Source organism: Urocitellus parryii, chromosome 9, assembly GCF_045843805.1.
Source record: "Urocitellus parryii isolate mUroPar1 chromosome 9, mUroPar1.hap1, whole genome shotgun sequence".
In the NCBI taxonomy this organism is placed as follows: Eukaryota; Metazoa; Chordata; class Mammalia; order Rodentia; family Sciuridae; genus Urocitellus; species Urocitellus parryii.
The window spans coordinates 103,476,015-103,491,116 of record NC_135539.1 but is presented as its reverse complement, the minus strand read 5'-3'; the positions used below and the strand labels follow the sequence as shown (position 1 = coordinate 103,491,116).

The 15,102-nt window shown below is 35.3% G+C and overlaps 1 protein-coding gene across 1 annotated transcript in view; it reads right to left on the bottom strand.

Moving 5' to 3' along the window:
• Nucleotides 1-15,102, bottom strand: part of Ush2a (usherin) — a 748,724-nt gene that overhangs the window by 239,840 nt on the left and 493,782 nt on the right. The window contains exons 41-42 of the mRNA XM_026388000.2: nt 4,562-4,896; nt 3,341-3,463 (exon numbers count right to left, since the gene is read on the bottom strand). Coding sequence (XP_026243785.2) covers nt 3,341-3,463; nt 4,562-4,896 — 458 coding nt within the window. The remainder of the gene's footprint in view (nt 1-3,340; nt 3,464-4,561; nt 4,897-15,102) is intronic.

Below are 15,102 nucleotides of genomic sequence, written 5' to 3'. Positions count from 1 at the left end.
ACATATTCCCCCTAAAATTAGTTGAATTCGATTTAAAAATTATTAAAAACATTAGACAGTCAAATGGATAAAACAGATAAATACAATTGGTATTCTATATCCCAAAGTTCCACATCCTCAGACTTATCCAATCATGGATGGAAAATATCCGAAGTAAATGTTTTTTCCACTGTGAAACTTGAACCCAGGGCTTCATGCATACTAGGCAAGTACACTGTCACTGAGCTACGCCCCCAATTCTTAGCTGGAAAATATTTGGGAAAAAAAATGCATCTGTTACTGAACATTTCCAGACTATTTTTCTTGGTATCGTTCCCTAAACAACATGGCATAACAAATATTTACATAATATTTACCTTGTACTAGGTATTATAAATAACCTAGAGGTGATTTAAAGTGTATGGAAGGATGTGGGTAGGTTATATGCAAATTCTATACAATTTCATATAGGCATTTGTGGATTTTGGTCCATGGAGGGGTCCAGGAAATAATTCCTTCTGAATAAATACCAAGGGGTAACTGTGTAGGTCAAGGGGAAGGGTCATAAAGGAGCAATAACAGAAGTGTGCAGCAACACCAAATGGCTTCTCAGTTCTGCTACCACTGTACTTGGAGACTGCAGCTAACTGACCAGTAGCTGGTTGTCTTTGGCTGTTGTCAGGAGGGCAACCGAAGCATCTGACCAAATAAGATGGATTCCTTTAAATAGAAAAACAGAGTCTACCAGTGAACTAACTTCCAGTTTTCTCTCATTTTGGGACTTTTAAGGGCAGAAGGGTAGAAAACAAAAAAAGAAAGAAAGATAGATAGAAAGAGAAAGCAATTTCTTGCAATATGAAGACTCATGCATTTATTTTGAATGTTAAGAGAGAATGCAGGGGCTGGGGATGTGGCTCAAGCGGTGCTCGCCTGGCATGCGTGCGGTCTGGGTTCGATCCTCAGCACCACACACAAACAAAGATGTTGTATCTGCCGAAAACTAAAAAATAATATTAAAAAAATTCTCTCTCTCTCTCTCTCACTCTCTCTTTTAAAAAAAAGAGAGCATGCATAGTTTTTACTATACACTATTTAAAAGGGTGTAGCAATTATTTGAATATTAACAACAACAAAATACTTTGCTAGTCCTAACAAGAAAAAAACAAAATAACAACAACAAAAAAACTTGATATTCAGCATTATGAGGCTACTCAAAAGATCTCTTCAGCACCTTTTTGTTATATACACTTCCCTTTTAGAAGTATTTGTCATGAGCATGCTTATTTCCGCTCACATTCCAATTTAATTTGTGTGGATTTTTTTCTGATACACTTTAGATTTGTTCTTCTCATTAAGACTTCTTAGAGGAATCACTTAAACTTCACAATTAGGATTCTGGCCTTGGTGCTAATTCTCTAAGAAACTATTGTTTCTTCTATGAAGAATCAAAATTAACTCTGTGGGATTTATTCTGTGTTTCTGCTGAATATATCACAGTTGAAACTCAGATTCAGTAATGTTAGGTTATCTTTATTTGGAAACTGTAACCGTTAAGGCACTTAAAAGTTCTTAGATCATAAGAAGTTACTTTTTCTAAATGATTTTACTGGGTCAAATTGGTGACTATGAAGTTAACTGTGATGATAGCAATTAATATGTAAATCGCAGTCCCTGGGGATGGGAGGGGGGCTCTCCAGTCACATCATGAGTTCTGCAAGGACAAGGTCTATGCTGGATTTATCTTTTGTTCCTTATCATTGTGGCTCAGTATATAGCAAGAAAAAATAAATTGTTGAATAAATGAATTCCTTCAACTTAAGCAATAATCACATAGGAATGCCAAGTGAAGTCAATAACAGATCAAAAATAGTTGAGAATAGTATAATGACTGTGAAAGTTTAGGTTGAATAGAAAGGATCCGCCCATAATCGACCATCTCTTACTTAAAAAGGTGACAATTTCATATGGTTTATTCTGTTGCTTGGTTACATATTCATGCTGCCTCCCGGCAAAGAATCTTAGAACATCTATTATGTTTTCCCACAATTCTTTTAGATAGGGAAAGTTTTCTGAGTTTGGCCCATTCCCCCAAAGAGAATAATAAAGACTATAGTCTAAGGTAGTTAAGGAATCAAAAAACCAACGACCCTTGATTGAGTAAGCATAGCCTTTCATTTAACATGTGTTTTGATGTCTACTAGGTGCCAGGGACTATGGGAGGGCTTGGAAGATAGAGAAATCGGTTGATGTCATGATGTAAGGTAGTATCCAGGCAAGCAGTCAGGCTGGTACATTACAACAATAATGGTGCTATGTTAGGGGATATGCTATGGAAATACCTAAAAGGGAAGCTGACTGGAACCAGCAAGTGATGGGCAGGGATACGTTCTGGAGCAAGAAACTTCTAGGCCAAGACTTGAAGGATGATTTCTTTGGGCAATGGGAATATTCCATAATGGGGAGAAGCAGAGTGAGCCAGTGGCATCCATTGGAGACATTGGATGTATTGCAGATGCAGCTGGGATACAAAGGCCTTGGTAAGAAGGGGTAGGAGGACAGGCTCAAGCTGTGACAGGGTTCAGAACACAGCTATTCAGTGGTGCGTCCGGATAAATCACTAACTTGACAAAGTTACTGAGAAGTATGACTGACAGGTTTTTATAAAGTAATATTCACAGATGTTGAAATATGATTATAGTGCTTAGACCCAAGAAAAATTTGAAGTCACTTAATCCCACCAACACCTCATTTTGAAGGATAACAAAAGTGAAACTCAGAGTCCTTAAGTGATTTGCTTGAGGTCACTAAGCTAGTTCTCCAGCACAGGATGAAACAGAACCTTGGGACTTCTTAGTTCTACCACGTAGAAATGACATCACTAACATCACCTGTTTGACTATTTCTTAACTTCTTTGAACTCTTTATTAAATTCTTTCAAGTCTCAATGCTGTTCACTAGATAATTTCCTATGGACTGAGTCCATGACTTATAACCAATTAGTTCTCAGAAATGGCAAGCATCTAAGTGTCCACTAATTTACAGTTTTATATATATTCAATATTTCCAAATTCCCCTATGAAGTTTCACATCTTGATAGTGTTGTGACAAAGGCAATAGGTTAAGGCTCAAACGTCTACAAATTTGACTTCAAAGGCTTATTTTAAGCATGAAGCTAAGATGGCAAACATTAAACATGCTGACTGTTACGGTTCGATGATTAATGCCACAGATAATAACCAAACATATTCCATTGCACAACTGATAACGTGCTCACACAATGAAGACACTAAGATACTTTGAACTGTTCAACATGCCCCAAACTAAATGCCAGCATTTGTTTTTATAGTTTTTGTAATCTCACCTGCTAAGACCCTTATCTTCATAAAACCACTGAGTTCCTGAATAAATATTGTGCCACAGATTTAAATCTTCTGGGGGATTTGATGCAAGTGGTTGCTGAATTTTACGTCTCAGAAGCTCATATCTAAAGCAAAAGACAAGCAGGAACATCAGGATTATCTCAACTAATGTTATTACCAAAAATCAGGGTTTTTTTCGTGGTATGCATGTGTGATGCATGCATTCAAACATAAAGAATAATATCTTAAGTTTACCATTAAATATTTTTTCAGATAGACATTTTTTTCTGGCTCTAGAATCATATATTCATTTCATTTGAAACAATCAGCTACATTCATATTGTATGACTATCAGCAAGAATGATAACCTTTTAGATTTTTTCTAAGTCAGATTTGCCAAATCTTTATTGCTGGTTTCACACTTAGTAGAAATACAGAAAGCTTACCAAGTTAATGATTTCTTAAAATTTCTACCATCAATACTTTATAAACAATGATACTATTATTAACTCTGTATTCTTGGTCAAGTATCAAGTTCAGGTTACAACAAAGCCATTTTAGAATCACAACTCTTTTCTTTCATCTTATCTATATCCCTGACTGCACATTTTACAAGTTTTCCGATAGTAATAGTGTGCCAAAGAATTATAGCTTTCCCTTTAGAATTCTGAGATGTGTTTCTGCAACTGTGTCATGCAGAATATTCATCAGCATTGCCTAACTTAGAATAAAAATATACTTGAAAATCAAGAGGAAGATCATGAAGAGAATCCTTATAGAACAATAATCACAATTTCAAGGGTTTTCAGATCTTCTCAATATTATGATGATTCTGTGGTTTCATATAAGTCAAGATATCCAATATGATGTTGAATGATTATTATGAATGAGGGGGTGGGAGGAGTGGGATACTCAGTAAGAAATTAGTTCTTATGTTCAGTTGTAAGTAAAAGCTTCTTAACCAGGTATGGTGGTGCACACCTGAAATACCAGCTGAGGCAGGAGGATCATAAGTTCAAGACCAGCCTTAACAACCTAACAAGACTCTGTCTCAAAAATAAATAAATAAGCAAAATAAAAAGGGCCGAGGATGTGACTCAGTAGTTAAATGCCCCTGGGTTTAATCCCCAGTAGCCCCCTCCCTCCAAAAACCCCCCAAAGTTAAAGCTTCTTCCCCTAATTTTTTGAGAGGTAGCACCTTGCCAAAATCTACACTCTCTTACCTCAAATTGGGTCCATTTGGCTTGGATGTTGGCTGCCAAGAAATTCCAACATAAGACTCACTTAGTGGAATCACAGACAAGGGACCCACTTCCTGAGGTAGAGTGGGGTCTGTGGTAACATAGGTAGGTAAGCTCTCTGTGCACCCTCCTAGATACCCGTTACCCCCTGAGCAAGCAACAATCGTGACAGAGTAATTGGTGAAAGGAATCAGGTGGGTAACTAATTGACTTAACGCTGAAGAGGTGACATTGGTTACTGTGATGTGTGGGTCGGGCATGCGGATCTCATAGCTAAGTATGTCTCCATTCTGGATGAGCGGAGGTTTCCAAGTGACCTGAAATAGAAGATAAACTCAGAATCAGTGTGACAACACAGGGACAGAGCAACTCAAGTTCACAAGGCCTAGGATTTGGCTCTGCCTGTTCTCAGTGAAGTCGCTTTCCGCGTGACTGCCTTCTACTTAGCCTTTGTACTAGACAGTAATGAAGGGTTTGGGATCAATTAGCAGTCCACCAGGAAGTAAATGGAACGCTGTTTCCTGGGCTTGGCTTTTCGTCTTGATACTTTCTAGGACTGTCACACCAATACACACCTTAGCGATTCATCTCCGCTGTGGGTGTCCTGAAGGACACAGAGTGAGCACACAGAGAAAATTCACACATCCACAGGCATCAGTAGGACAGTGGCAGGATTTGATAGTGTTCTTGTTTACAACTCAATTAAAGGAAACATCAGAACTCTCTTGTTTGGAATGTTAGTGCACATGCTATAGAAATCACTTTTCTTTGTAGGATGGGGAAAGATTAGTCATTATTTCCATTTTCTGGGGATGCACAATTGAGTTCTTGGATCTTATTTGTATGGAATTTAGCAAGTAAAGCAATAAGGACACTTCCTATGTCCAGGGATAGAGAATGGGCAGAGAGCTTTTATAAAACGACAATCCAAGGCTGGTTTTATTTATCTAACACACGAACTTGTGCATCAAAAAAAAAAAAATTAACAACATTTGGTAATAGAATTATTGTAATGTCTAAGATTTCTTTTCCAGCTACATTTTGGGAGAGTGTAGTAATAACACACTAATGCTTTGGCGGAGAAAAAGGGCCCTAAAATCAGGCACATGAATTAAAAACCCCTTAGTATCTATTTATTTTGAAGTCATTAAAGACAGATTTCAACAGGATGATATGTTATCTCTATTTATGACTATACCTAAAATCAAAGTCAGAAAGAAATTAACTTTTAATTAAAATTAGAGTTTCTCAGAAAAATGTTTCTTTCAGAAATGGCTTGCCTATCAAAATGATTTATTTGAGTGGCTCTCATTTAATTAGATTTTTTTTCTCAGTCATCTTAAGTTGAGAAAGAAATAGAAAACTTAAAATAGAGAAGGACTGACCAAAATTTTCTATCTTAAATCAAAGACAAAACGTTTCCTCCAGAGGAATATGACCTGAGATTTTCATAAGAACATTCTTGCTGATTATTGTAACAAAACAGACTCCCCTGCCCACCGCCCCACCGCTACCCCACGATGGTTGAGCAGTGGCCCTGCTGATTACTACAGCAATTCATAATTGACAAGGGACAAATATTTCTTCAACATTGGCTACCCAGCCTGAAGTCACTGTTAAAACTAAGAGCCTCTTGGAGGGTTCTAAGAAGAGATGCTGGAATAAAGAGTAGTTTCAGATGTGCTCCTTATGACTACACAGGATTTGCTGCATGCAAAAAAGACTCAAGAAAGGAACCTAAAGCAAGCAAAGATTGCACAGTGACATAAAGTTCTGTTTGCTTTTGGAGGTGCAGTGCTATCTGTGAACTTGGAAAACGAGTCAAGGTCAAGCTCTGGAGGCTTCCTAGTACTTGTAACATTCATGAAAAAAAAAAAAAAAAAAAAGGAAGCGCTGCTACTATTAAATTCAACCTGATCCAGGTGAGGGATTCATGACTTCCCTGCCTTTTAAACAAGAATATTTTGAGAACTCAGACCAGGGTTTGGCCACAGTTGAATGAATGAAAATTTGGGAGACAGTCTGTTAGTAGTTGATCTAACAGTGAATTGATTTGGAACTTAGTATTGAGGCTGAGGAAAAGCCTTCATAAGATAAAACTTGAACTGCTTTAGCTGCCTTAGCTGCACACTCTTGATGTCTTCACAATGACACTTGCCAAACAAGACACTTCTCAGAATGTTGCCCAGTCTTTAAGTGACTCATGAGTGTATTTTGGGTTGTGTTTTTTTTTGCTTCTGGAAGGACAGTTAACTTGATCCCTGATTTCCTGTTATTTCAAAACAGAACTTTTAAATCTTTACTTATTTATTTATTTTTGTTTGGGAAACTTTTAAAAAATTTTGTTCTAATTAGTTATACATGACAGTAGAATGCATTTTTGTTCAGCTATTGTGGATATAGTATTAATAAATGTTGGTGAGGATGAGGGGGAAAAGTTTCACTCATATGTTACTGGTGGGAATGAAAATTGATGCAACCATTCTAGAAAGCAGTATGGAGATTCCTTAGAAAACTTGGAATGGAACCATTTGACCCAGTTACCACTCCTTGGTATATACCTGAAGGACTTAAAATCAGCATACTATCAGGACACAGCCACATTAATATTTATAGCAGCTCAATTCACAAAAGCTAAGTTGTGGAACCAACCTAGGTGCCCTTCAACAGATAAATGGATAAAGAAAATGTGGTACGTATACACAATGGAATATTACTCAGCCAAAAAGAAGAATGAAATTATGGCACTTGCAGGTAAATGGATGAAACTGGAGACTACCATGCTAAGTAAAATAAGTCAGACCCCCAAAACCAAAGGCCAAATGTTCTCTCTGATACATAGATGCTAACACATGATAAGGGGGGATGGGAATAGAAGTTCATTGGCTTAGACAAAGGGGAATAAGGGAAGGGGGAGGGGATGGGGATAGGGAAGACAGTATAATGAATCAGACATAATTTTCTTGTGTTCATACATGAATCCATGACCAATAAAACTCCACATAATGTACAACCTCAAGAATGGGAATTTATACTCCACATATGTATGACATGTCAAAATACATTCTACTGTAAAAAGAACAAATAAAAAACTAAAAAAAAGGAAAAACTTGAATAAGGTATCTACCAACAGAGATGAAGGGATCTGATGTTAATGACTCTGGAGACAGTCATTTAAAGGTCATTTAAAGAGAAAACCCTGTTTTCTTTTCTATAGATGATTACATTAAAATTAGCTATATTTCTCATTTCCTAAAATGTTATATATTAAGCAAAATGTGTCTTTTGGCGAGTAGTGAATTAGTAGAAATGAATCTACTTTTCTAGAAATGTTTGAAGTATGATATGAAACACTTTTTCTTCTTATTTTATTTTTTCTTTCATTTATTTTATTTTTATTTATTTTTTCTTGGTGCATTACAGTTATACAGAAAATTGGAATGGATTGTCATGCACTTCTACATGTAAATATGTAAAAAGCATAATTTGGTCAACTTTGTTCCCTAGTCCTTTCCCTTTCCTTCTCTTTCTTCCTTCCCTTTGGTTTCCTGCTTCAACTCTATTGATTTACCTTCTATTTTCCTCAGGATCCCTCTATTTATTTCTTTTTTTCTCTACATATCAGAGAAAACCCTCAACCTATGGCTTTCTAGACCGTGTGGAAAAGGACATCGTCATTATGGTCTACTGACCATAGGCTAAAAGAAATGGCATTTAATTTGATCACCCTCCTGAAAATATCCCGAAGCTATTATTAAAAATATACGTGTCCAAGGTTTTTAAGAAGCTAGTTAGTTAAGTGTTGGATTCTATTCTTTCCTATGTTTAAGACTCCACTCTCTACAGTATGTCCAAAATGTTTGAGATTAAAGCTTTCAGTTTAGTTTCTCATAAGCTGTTTAACATCCATTTTACAAAGGAAATATTATAAAATATTGTTGCATCCCTGAAAAATCAGACAAAAGAACAGGCTGTTGGAATGAATAAGTAAGAGTTGTGTTCTCTAAAACAAATAATTTCACATTGAAAACCTTCAATTGGATTAATGGCTTCCTACCAGAAATAAAATGTTTATTTCAAAGACAGCTTGCCTATCCAAATGATTTGCTTGAGTGGCTTCTTATTACTTAGATTTCCATTTCTCTGTTTAGTTATTGTAAATTTTCAGAAAATAGGACAGGTAAATAACTAGTTAGGTGTTTAAGGACCCAAAACTTTTGCTGATTCTTTCATATCCTGAAAATCAGCTCTAAAAAATAAACATACTTTCAAAGTTCCCTGTTTTAAGCAGAAACTAAGACATGTAGGTATGTTGATTGGCTTCAAGTCTGAAAAGAATAATACATATAAACATTGCAACCAACTTCCTTTCTTCTTTAATTCCATCACACTATATTTAAGGATCTTATGAATAAGAGTATTTACAAGGATTAATATAACAGATTGAGAATGGGTTAAGAACAAATTTATCTGATAGGTGATCCGAGTTATGTTATTAAATCTGTATGACTTTGAATGAAATACTTAACATCTTTGGGCCTTAGTGTCCCTATGTCTAAGGTCCTCATGTGTAAGGTGAATAAACAATCCTTGCCCTTATGTCTATATGTAAGTTTGCATAATTCGTTTGCTTTTGTTTTTGCTTAATTTTTGGCTGTGCTAGAGATGGAACCCCAGGCCTTGTCCATGCTAGGCAAACACTCTACTGCTACAAACCTGCACCCCCAACCTGAGGTGGCATAATTATGAGACTATTAACCAATAGAAGATTTGAATGTTCAAGAGGGGAAAATGGTGTGGGAATATTTGACTCTATACAGCAATTTCTCTTCACAACGGATTTCCTGAAAACTCATACAGAGTAAGGTGGGTAATAAATATTTATTGAAATAAAATTAGAGTTATTCTTAAAAATATCCTCCTTCCCATTAGAAATGCTAATATTAACCACCAATTTCAAATACTATATTTGTATTTTGCAGTCAGAGAAAGAATACATTCTTCCTCACCTCTTTCCATTCATTGCAATTACCCTTTTAAGGTGAGAAAATCATATATTATTCTTTTATGCTTTTTTGTATGCAAAATACAAAAAAGCAAATGTGTCTGCACACATGTAAGATCTCTTTCTTCTTCATGTTTTTACAGAAAAAAGTTATTTCCTACCCCTTATGTGGCAACTGGCCTTTCAGACCATAAAATATGGACACAGTTTATCATTTTTTGCTGTTATGTAATATTCTTTTCACGAATGAAAACAGATTACTCAGCACTTATCCAATTGACATTATTTTACTGCCAGAAACAATATTGAAATGCTTGTAACAGATACCATGGCATTTGTTTTGTATTGGATAGGATTACCAAGGATTGCTATGCCAAAAGTTAAATATATCTAATTTTAACCATCATTGATTGATACTTTCCAAAAAAGTTGAGATAATTCACTTTATAACAAATAAGTAAAGCATCCATGATCTGTGTCCTCACAAACTCTTGAAATTATTGATTTTAATTTTTTTGCCAATTTTGTTTTTTAATTTGCACTTCCCTGACTTTGGTAAAAGGTAAATCTTTGTGAATATTACTGACTGTATCTTCTTAAATTGTTTCTATTCAATTATTTTTATTACAAATTATAAAAAGTTATTTGTATATTATGGAGAGAGCATTAATTTGTAAATGTAATACAAATATGTTTTCTCCATGTATCCGTTAGATTTTAACATGTGGGGGTTCTCATGCATTGTGAAAAATAATTATATCATCTTCCAGAAACATATAACTATCTTTTCTTTTAAAGCTACCTATTTTCATTTTTTCTAAAGGGATTCTTCACTTTAGAACATAAAGTGCTCCTTTATTTTCTCCTAAACCTTCTATTTTATAACACTGATTTTGAACATTAAATTTGTTGAAATTTAAGTATATAGTGTGATAGAGTGATCTGTTTATTTCCTTACACATGAACAGTCTGGCCACTATCACTTTTAAAGTAAACCATTCATTCCTAATGAAATAAAATACCTCTTTTATAATAAGTTGAACTCCCACATATGTTTATTTCTCTTTCTAATTCTCTAGTCTGTTCCAATGACCATTTGAGCATTTGCCTATTTTTTCTGGTTTGAATCAGAGGATGTTTTTAAAGTTTTAAAAAATTTTAGTTTGTTATATATGACAATAGAATGCATTACAATTTATATTACACATATAGAGCACAGTTTTTTATATCTCTGGTTGTACACAGAGTAGAGTCACATCTTTTGTGTCTTCATACATGTACTTAGGGTAATGATGTCCATTTCATTCCACCATCTTTCCTACCTCTCCTTCCCCTCCATCTCCTTTGCCCTATCTAGAGTTCATTTTAATCCACCCCGCCAACGAAGCATATTATGAATCAGCATCCTTAAATTAGAGAAATCATTTGGCATTTGGTTTGGGGGGATTGGCTAATTTCACTTAGCCTTATTTCTCAAGCTCCATCCATTTGCATGCAAATGCCATGATTTTATTCTCTTTTAAGGCTGAATAATATTCCATTGTGTATATATATCACATTTTCTCTATCCATTCATCTTATGAAGGACATTTAGGTTGGTTCCACAGTTTAACTATTGTGAATTGTGCTGCTATAAACATTGATGTGGCTGTGTCCCTGTTTTTAAGTTCTTTGGGTATAGACTGAGGAGTGAGACAGCTGGGTCAAATGGTGGTTCTATTCCCAGTTTTCCAAGGATTCTCCATACTGCTTTCCAGGTTGGCTGTACCAATTTGCAGTCCCACCAGCAATGTATGAGTGTGCCTTTTCCCCCACATCCTCGCCAACACTTATTGTTGTTTGTATTCTTAATAGGTGCCATTCTGACTAGAGTGAGATGTAATCTTAGAGTAGTTTTACATTTCTAGCAATTAGAGAAATGCAAATCAAAACTACTCATAGATTTCATATCACTCCAGTTGCCTATTTTTAAGGTTATTATTCAGTAGTTTAAAGTCTATGCTATAAAGTAAATATCATCTCAGTTTTCATTTCTTCTATAACTTTCTTCTGAATATTTCCAACTAATCTTGTATTTATACTTAAAGATCATCATTCCAGTTTGAAAGAAAATGAAACAAAACCATCATTGGCATTCTGATTTGAATGAAGTAAGTTTCTATGTTAACTCTTCCTTCTTTCCAGGAAGAGGGTGTAGTCTTCACATGTTGCATTATGAAGAAGTAGTTTAGAGTTCAGGGCCATATTGCGTGGGTGTGAATCTCCAGGTTATTTGTCATGTAATTTTTGGCAGGCTACTTAATCTCTCAATTCTCATTTTTCCTGTATGTGAAATGGGGATACTGATGAAATTAGTCTGGCAAGGTTGTGCTAAGGATTCAATGAGAACAATTCCTGGACACAGTATAAATTTGGTAAGTATTAGTTTTCATTATTATTTTCTTCTGTAAAATATCTATAATGATTTTACTTATGGTTTGATTTAAGCAGATATCAAAAAATCAGCCCATCTTTAAAAACCAGTGGACTTAAGACTCAACTCCTTTGACTTTGGTTTATTATCAGACCTGTAAATAAGGGGCACTAAATGTATACAGCAGAGCAACATGAGGACTGGATGTGGTCAAGGTGACACTATTGCTTCTCATGGTGCACAGGTCTAGGCAGTGGCTTTGCCTGTCTGAGCTGAACTGAGGACCCTTCTAGGTGAGAGGAGTTGAGAACCGCAGACATGCTCTCTTTTACTCTGCTTTAACTGTGAGAAGACGAGTTCGAACATCAGGGTTTAGGGGCCTGTGACATCACTGTAAATGAGCTTTGTTTGCTGCATCTCAGCTTAGTTATTTCTGCATTGTCTTTCTTATTTATCATCAGTTGAACCAACAGCTCCACACAACAATCTGCATATTGACTTTATCCTATTTAAATATCTTTCTTTCTCTTCTGATTTTACTTTGCATTTTTGTTAGAAATGACTGCTGATTCTGATAAGTGCTTTTTCTGCATCTATTCATTTAAAAATGGGCTTTCTCCTTTAATTCATTGATGTAAGAAGTATGTTAATACATTTGAGACATCTTTAAAATTTTGGAATTAAATCAAATTTGTCCCAGTATATCATTCTTTTAATATATGGCCTAATTCAATTTGCAAACATTTTCTAGAAGTTTGGATATGTATTCATTTGTGAAGTTACTCTAATTTACTGACTTAATCTTTTTCAGTATCGGTAGAGAGACTTTTTCCAAGTTCATAAAATGAAATGAATTTTCTTAAGAAATTCATGACCAAAAAAAAGTGCCTGTGTTTCTTTTCTTTTCTTTTAGATAATACCATTTCTTTGTGATTACGTAATTATTTTCCTTGTACTCAGATTGTAAGAATGTGATTTTGATCTACTCTGCCCTCCAGTTATCTTTTCTTGATATTCATGTCTAAGCCAAGTCACATCACCTCTTTTTATACTTACTAATGTTTTACTTTGAATTTATTTTTTAGTTGGCACGAGTTTGGGTCATTTCTCTTTCTTTCTGCATCAGACTGGATTCTTACAGACCCACGGTGTGAAAATAAAAAGAACTAAGGTGATCCTATGGCTTGAATACCCTTTGCTGCCTCCAAAAGCTCACGTTAAAATCTAATCCCCACAGTGAAGTATTAAGGGTGGAATCATAAGTTGAGTATGATGTAAAGAGGTGTAATCTACAGGAGGTGATTGGAATTAGCTAAATTTATGAGCATAGAACCCCCATGACTGAATATTGGTGACTTTATAAGAAGAGGGAGACAGACCAGAAAAGAATCATACGTATACCCCTGCAGGTCCTGTCTTTTTCCATATGATACCCTGTACTGCCTTTGAATTCTGCCTGTAAAAAGGTCATTCCAGGTGCATACCTTTTAAAAATAACTTTTTAAAGAAGTTAAAGCTAGGGTATCATATCTTTATATTCCAGGAAAGTTCCTTCTTAGGAACTTTTAGATCGCTCATCTGGGATTGCCACCACTCAGTGGGCCTCTGGTGATTGCCCTTGTAATTCATCCCCCATAGCCAAGCTAATCTAAACTTCTCTAGCAATGTGACAAGGCATGTATATTGTTTCATTCCTGGATGATATTACAAAATCAAAAGAGGGGAAGAAATAAAGAAAAATCCAGGCAACTTGTTCCGGATACTTTTGATCACTGTTTATATATGCTGAATCAAGTACCATTGTGCATTGAGCTATTATTCTTCTGAAAATACTTGTTCTTTTTCAGATCTGCCACCATCAGCAATGCCTAGTTATAAAATTTTTGTTAGAAAGAATCCAGAACAATGTCCATTATGTAGCTTTGCCTTTGTGAAGTGTTATGTTTGTGATGTTGCATCCTATTGATTGGTACTGTCACAAGTTTTGCAAAATTCCCTCAGGATTGAAAAGAAAAGTCATTTCTGAAATGATTAATAACTCTAGTTTTTTGTTGTTGTTGCTGTTGTTGTTTTTGAGTGCAGAGCAATTCTTAAAACTGCCAAATTCATATTATAGACTTGGTATATATCATAAACATATGCTTAAAAATTATTTTCCTTTGAATGTTTAATAACAGAAGTCTATATACTTTTGATATGCCTATCAAAAAAGGTAGATTGATTTAACCAGTTTTCTATTGAATCTAACTAATAAAGACTTCTTAAAACAGCCCTTAGTTTGTAGGTTAAATTAAATTTCTTCAGCAATTTGCACTATTTAGCATCATCTAGTGTTTGCCTTTGGTGGGGGAAAGAGAGCACACAACAGAGATCCAAGCAATAATTCCAACAGATGAACTTTGCTGTTATGCAAATGTCCTTTGTTTTGTGCTCTGGTGAGCAAGCTACTGTACCAATGCTTTTGGCAGTGGTACAAGACTGAATCCATGGAAGCATGTGTGTATTTACACAAAAGAGGCTTCTAAGCTACAAAACTCCCTCCTGTTTGGTTACACTAATTTCCCTTGAATGAAGTTTGTATGCCAGCCAAAACAATGGTAGTTATCCTGTTCTCTAGAGTTCATTCCCAAAAGAATGAGGCGAGTAATTGAACGCTTTCTAGATACACCAGGAATATGCGGTTTTTCTTTCTTTCCCTATTCTTTCGATTCTTTGATCTTTTAAAAAATAAATATCAGAATATTGGTGAGTGGAACTTTTGTTAATATGCTAATCTGTTTCTCTGTATTTTCCCATCTCTTCTCATTTTCTGATCTATTTAAATCTGACGTGGTGGTTAAGCTAAGCATCCCATTGTGGCATTCAAAGTATTTCAGGTGTGCAAGGCAAATGGAAGCATCTCAACAATATAATTAAGGGGATACAGGGAGAAATGAAAAACTGACATCAAATTTGAGATAGTTTGGGCCAAAGGCCAAAACCCAGTTTCTCTAGTGAATGCCTAAAACAACAAATGCATTTGTTTTGTCAGTAGATGGCTCTGTTCAACACGGAGTCAATCCAGGGTAAATTCCTAAGTCTGAAGAGGAGACAGAACACTCAGTA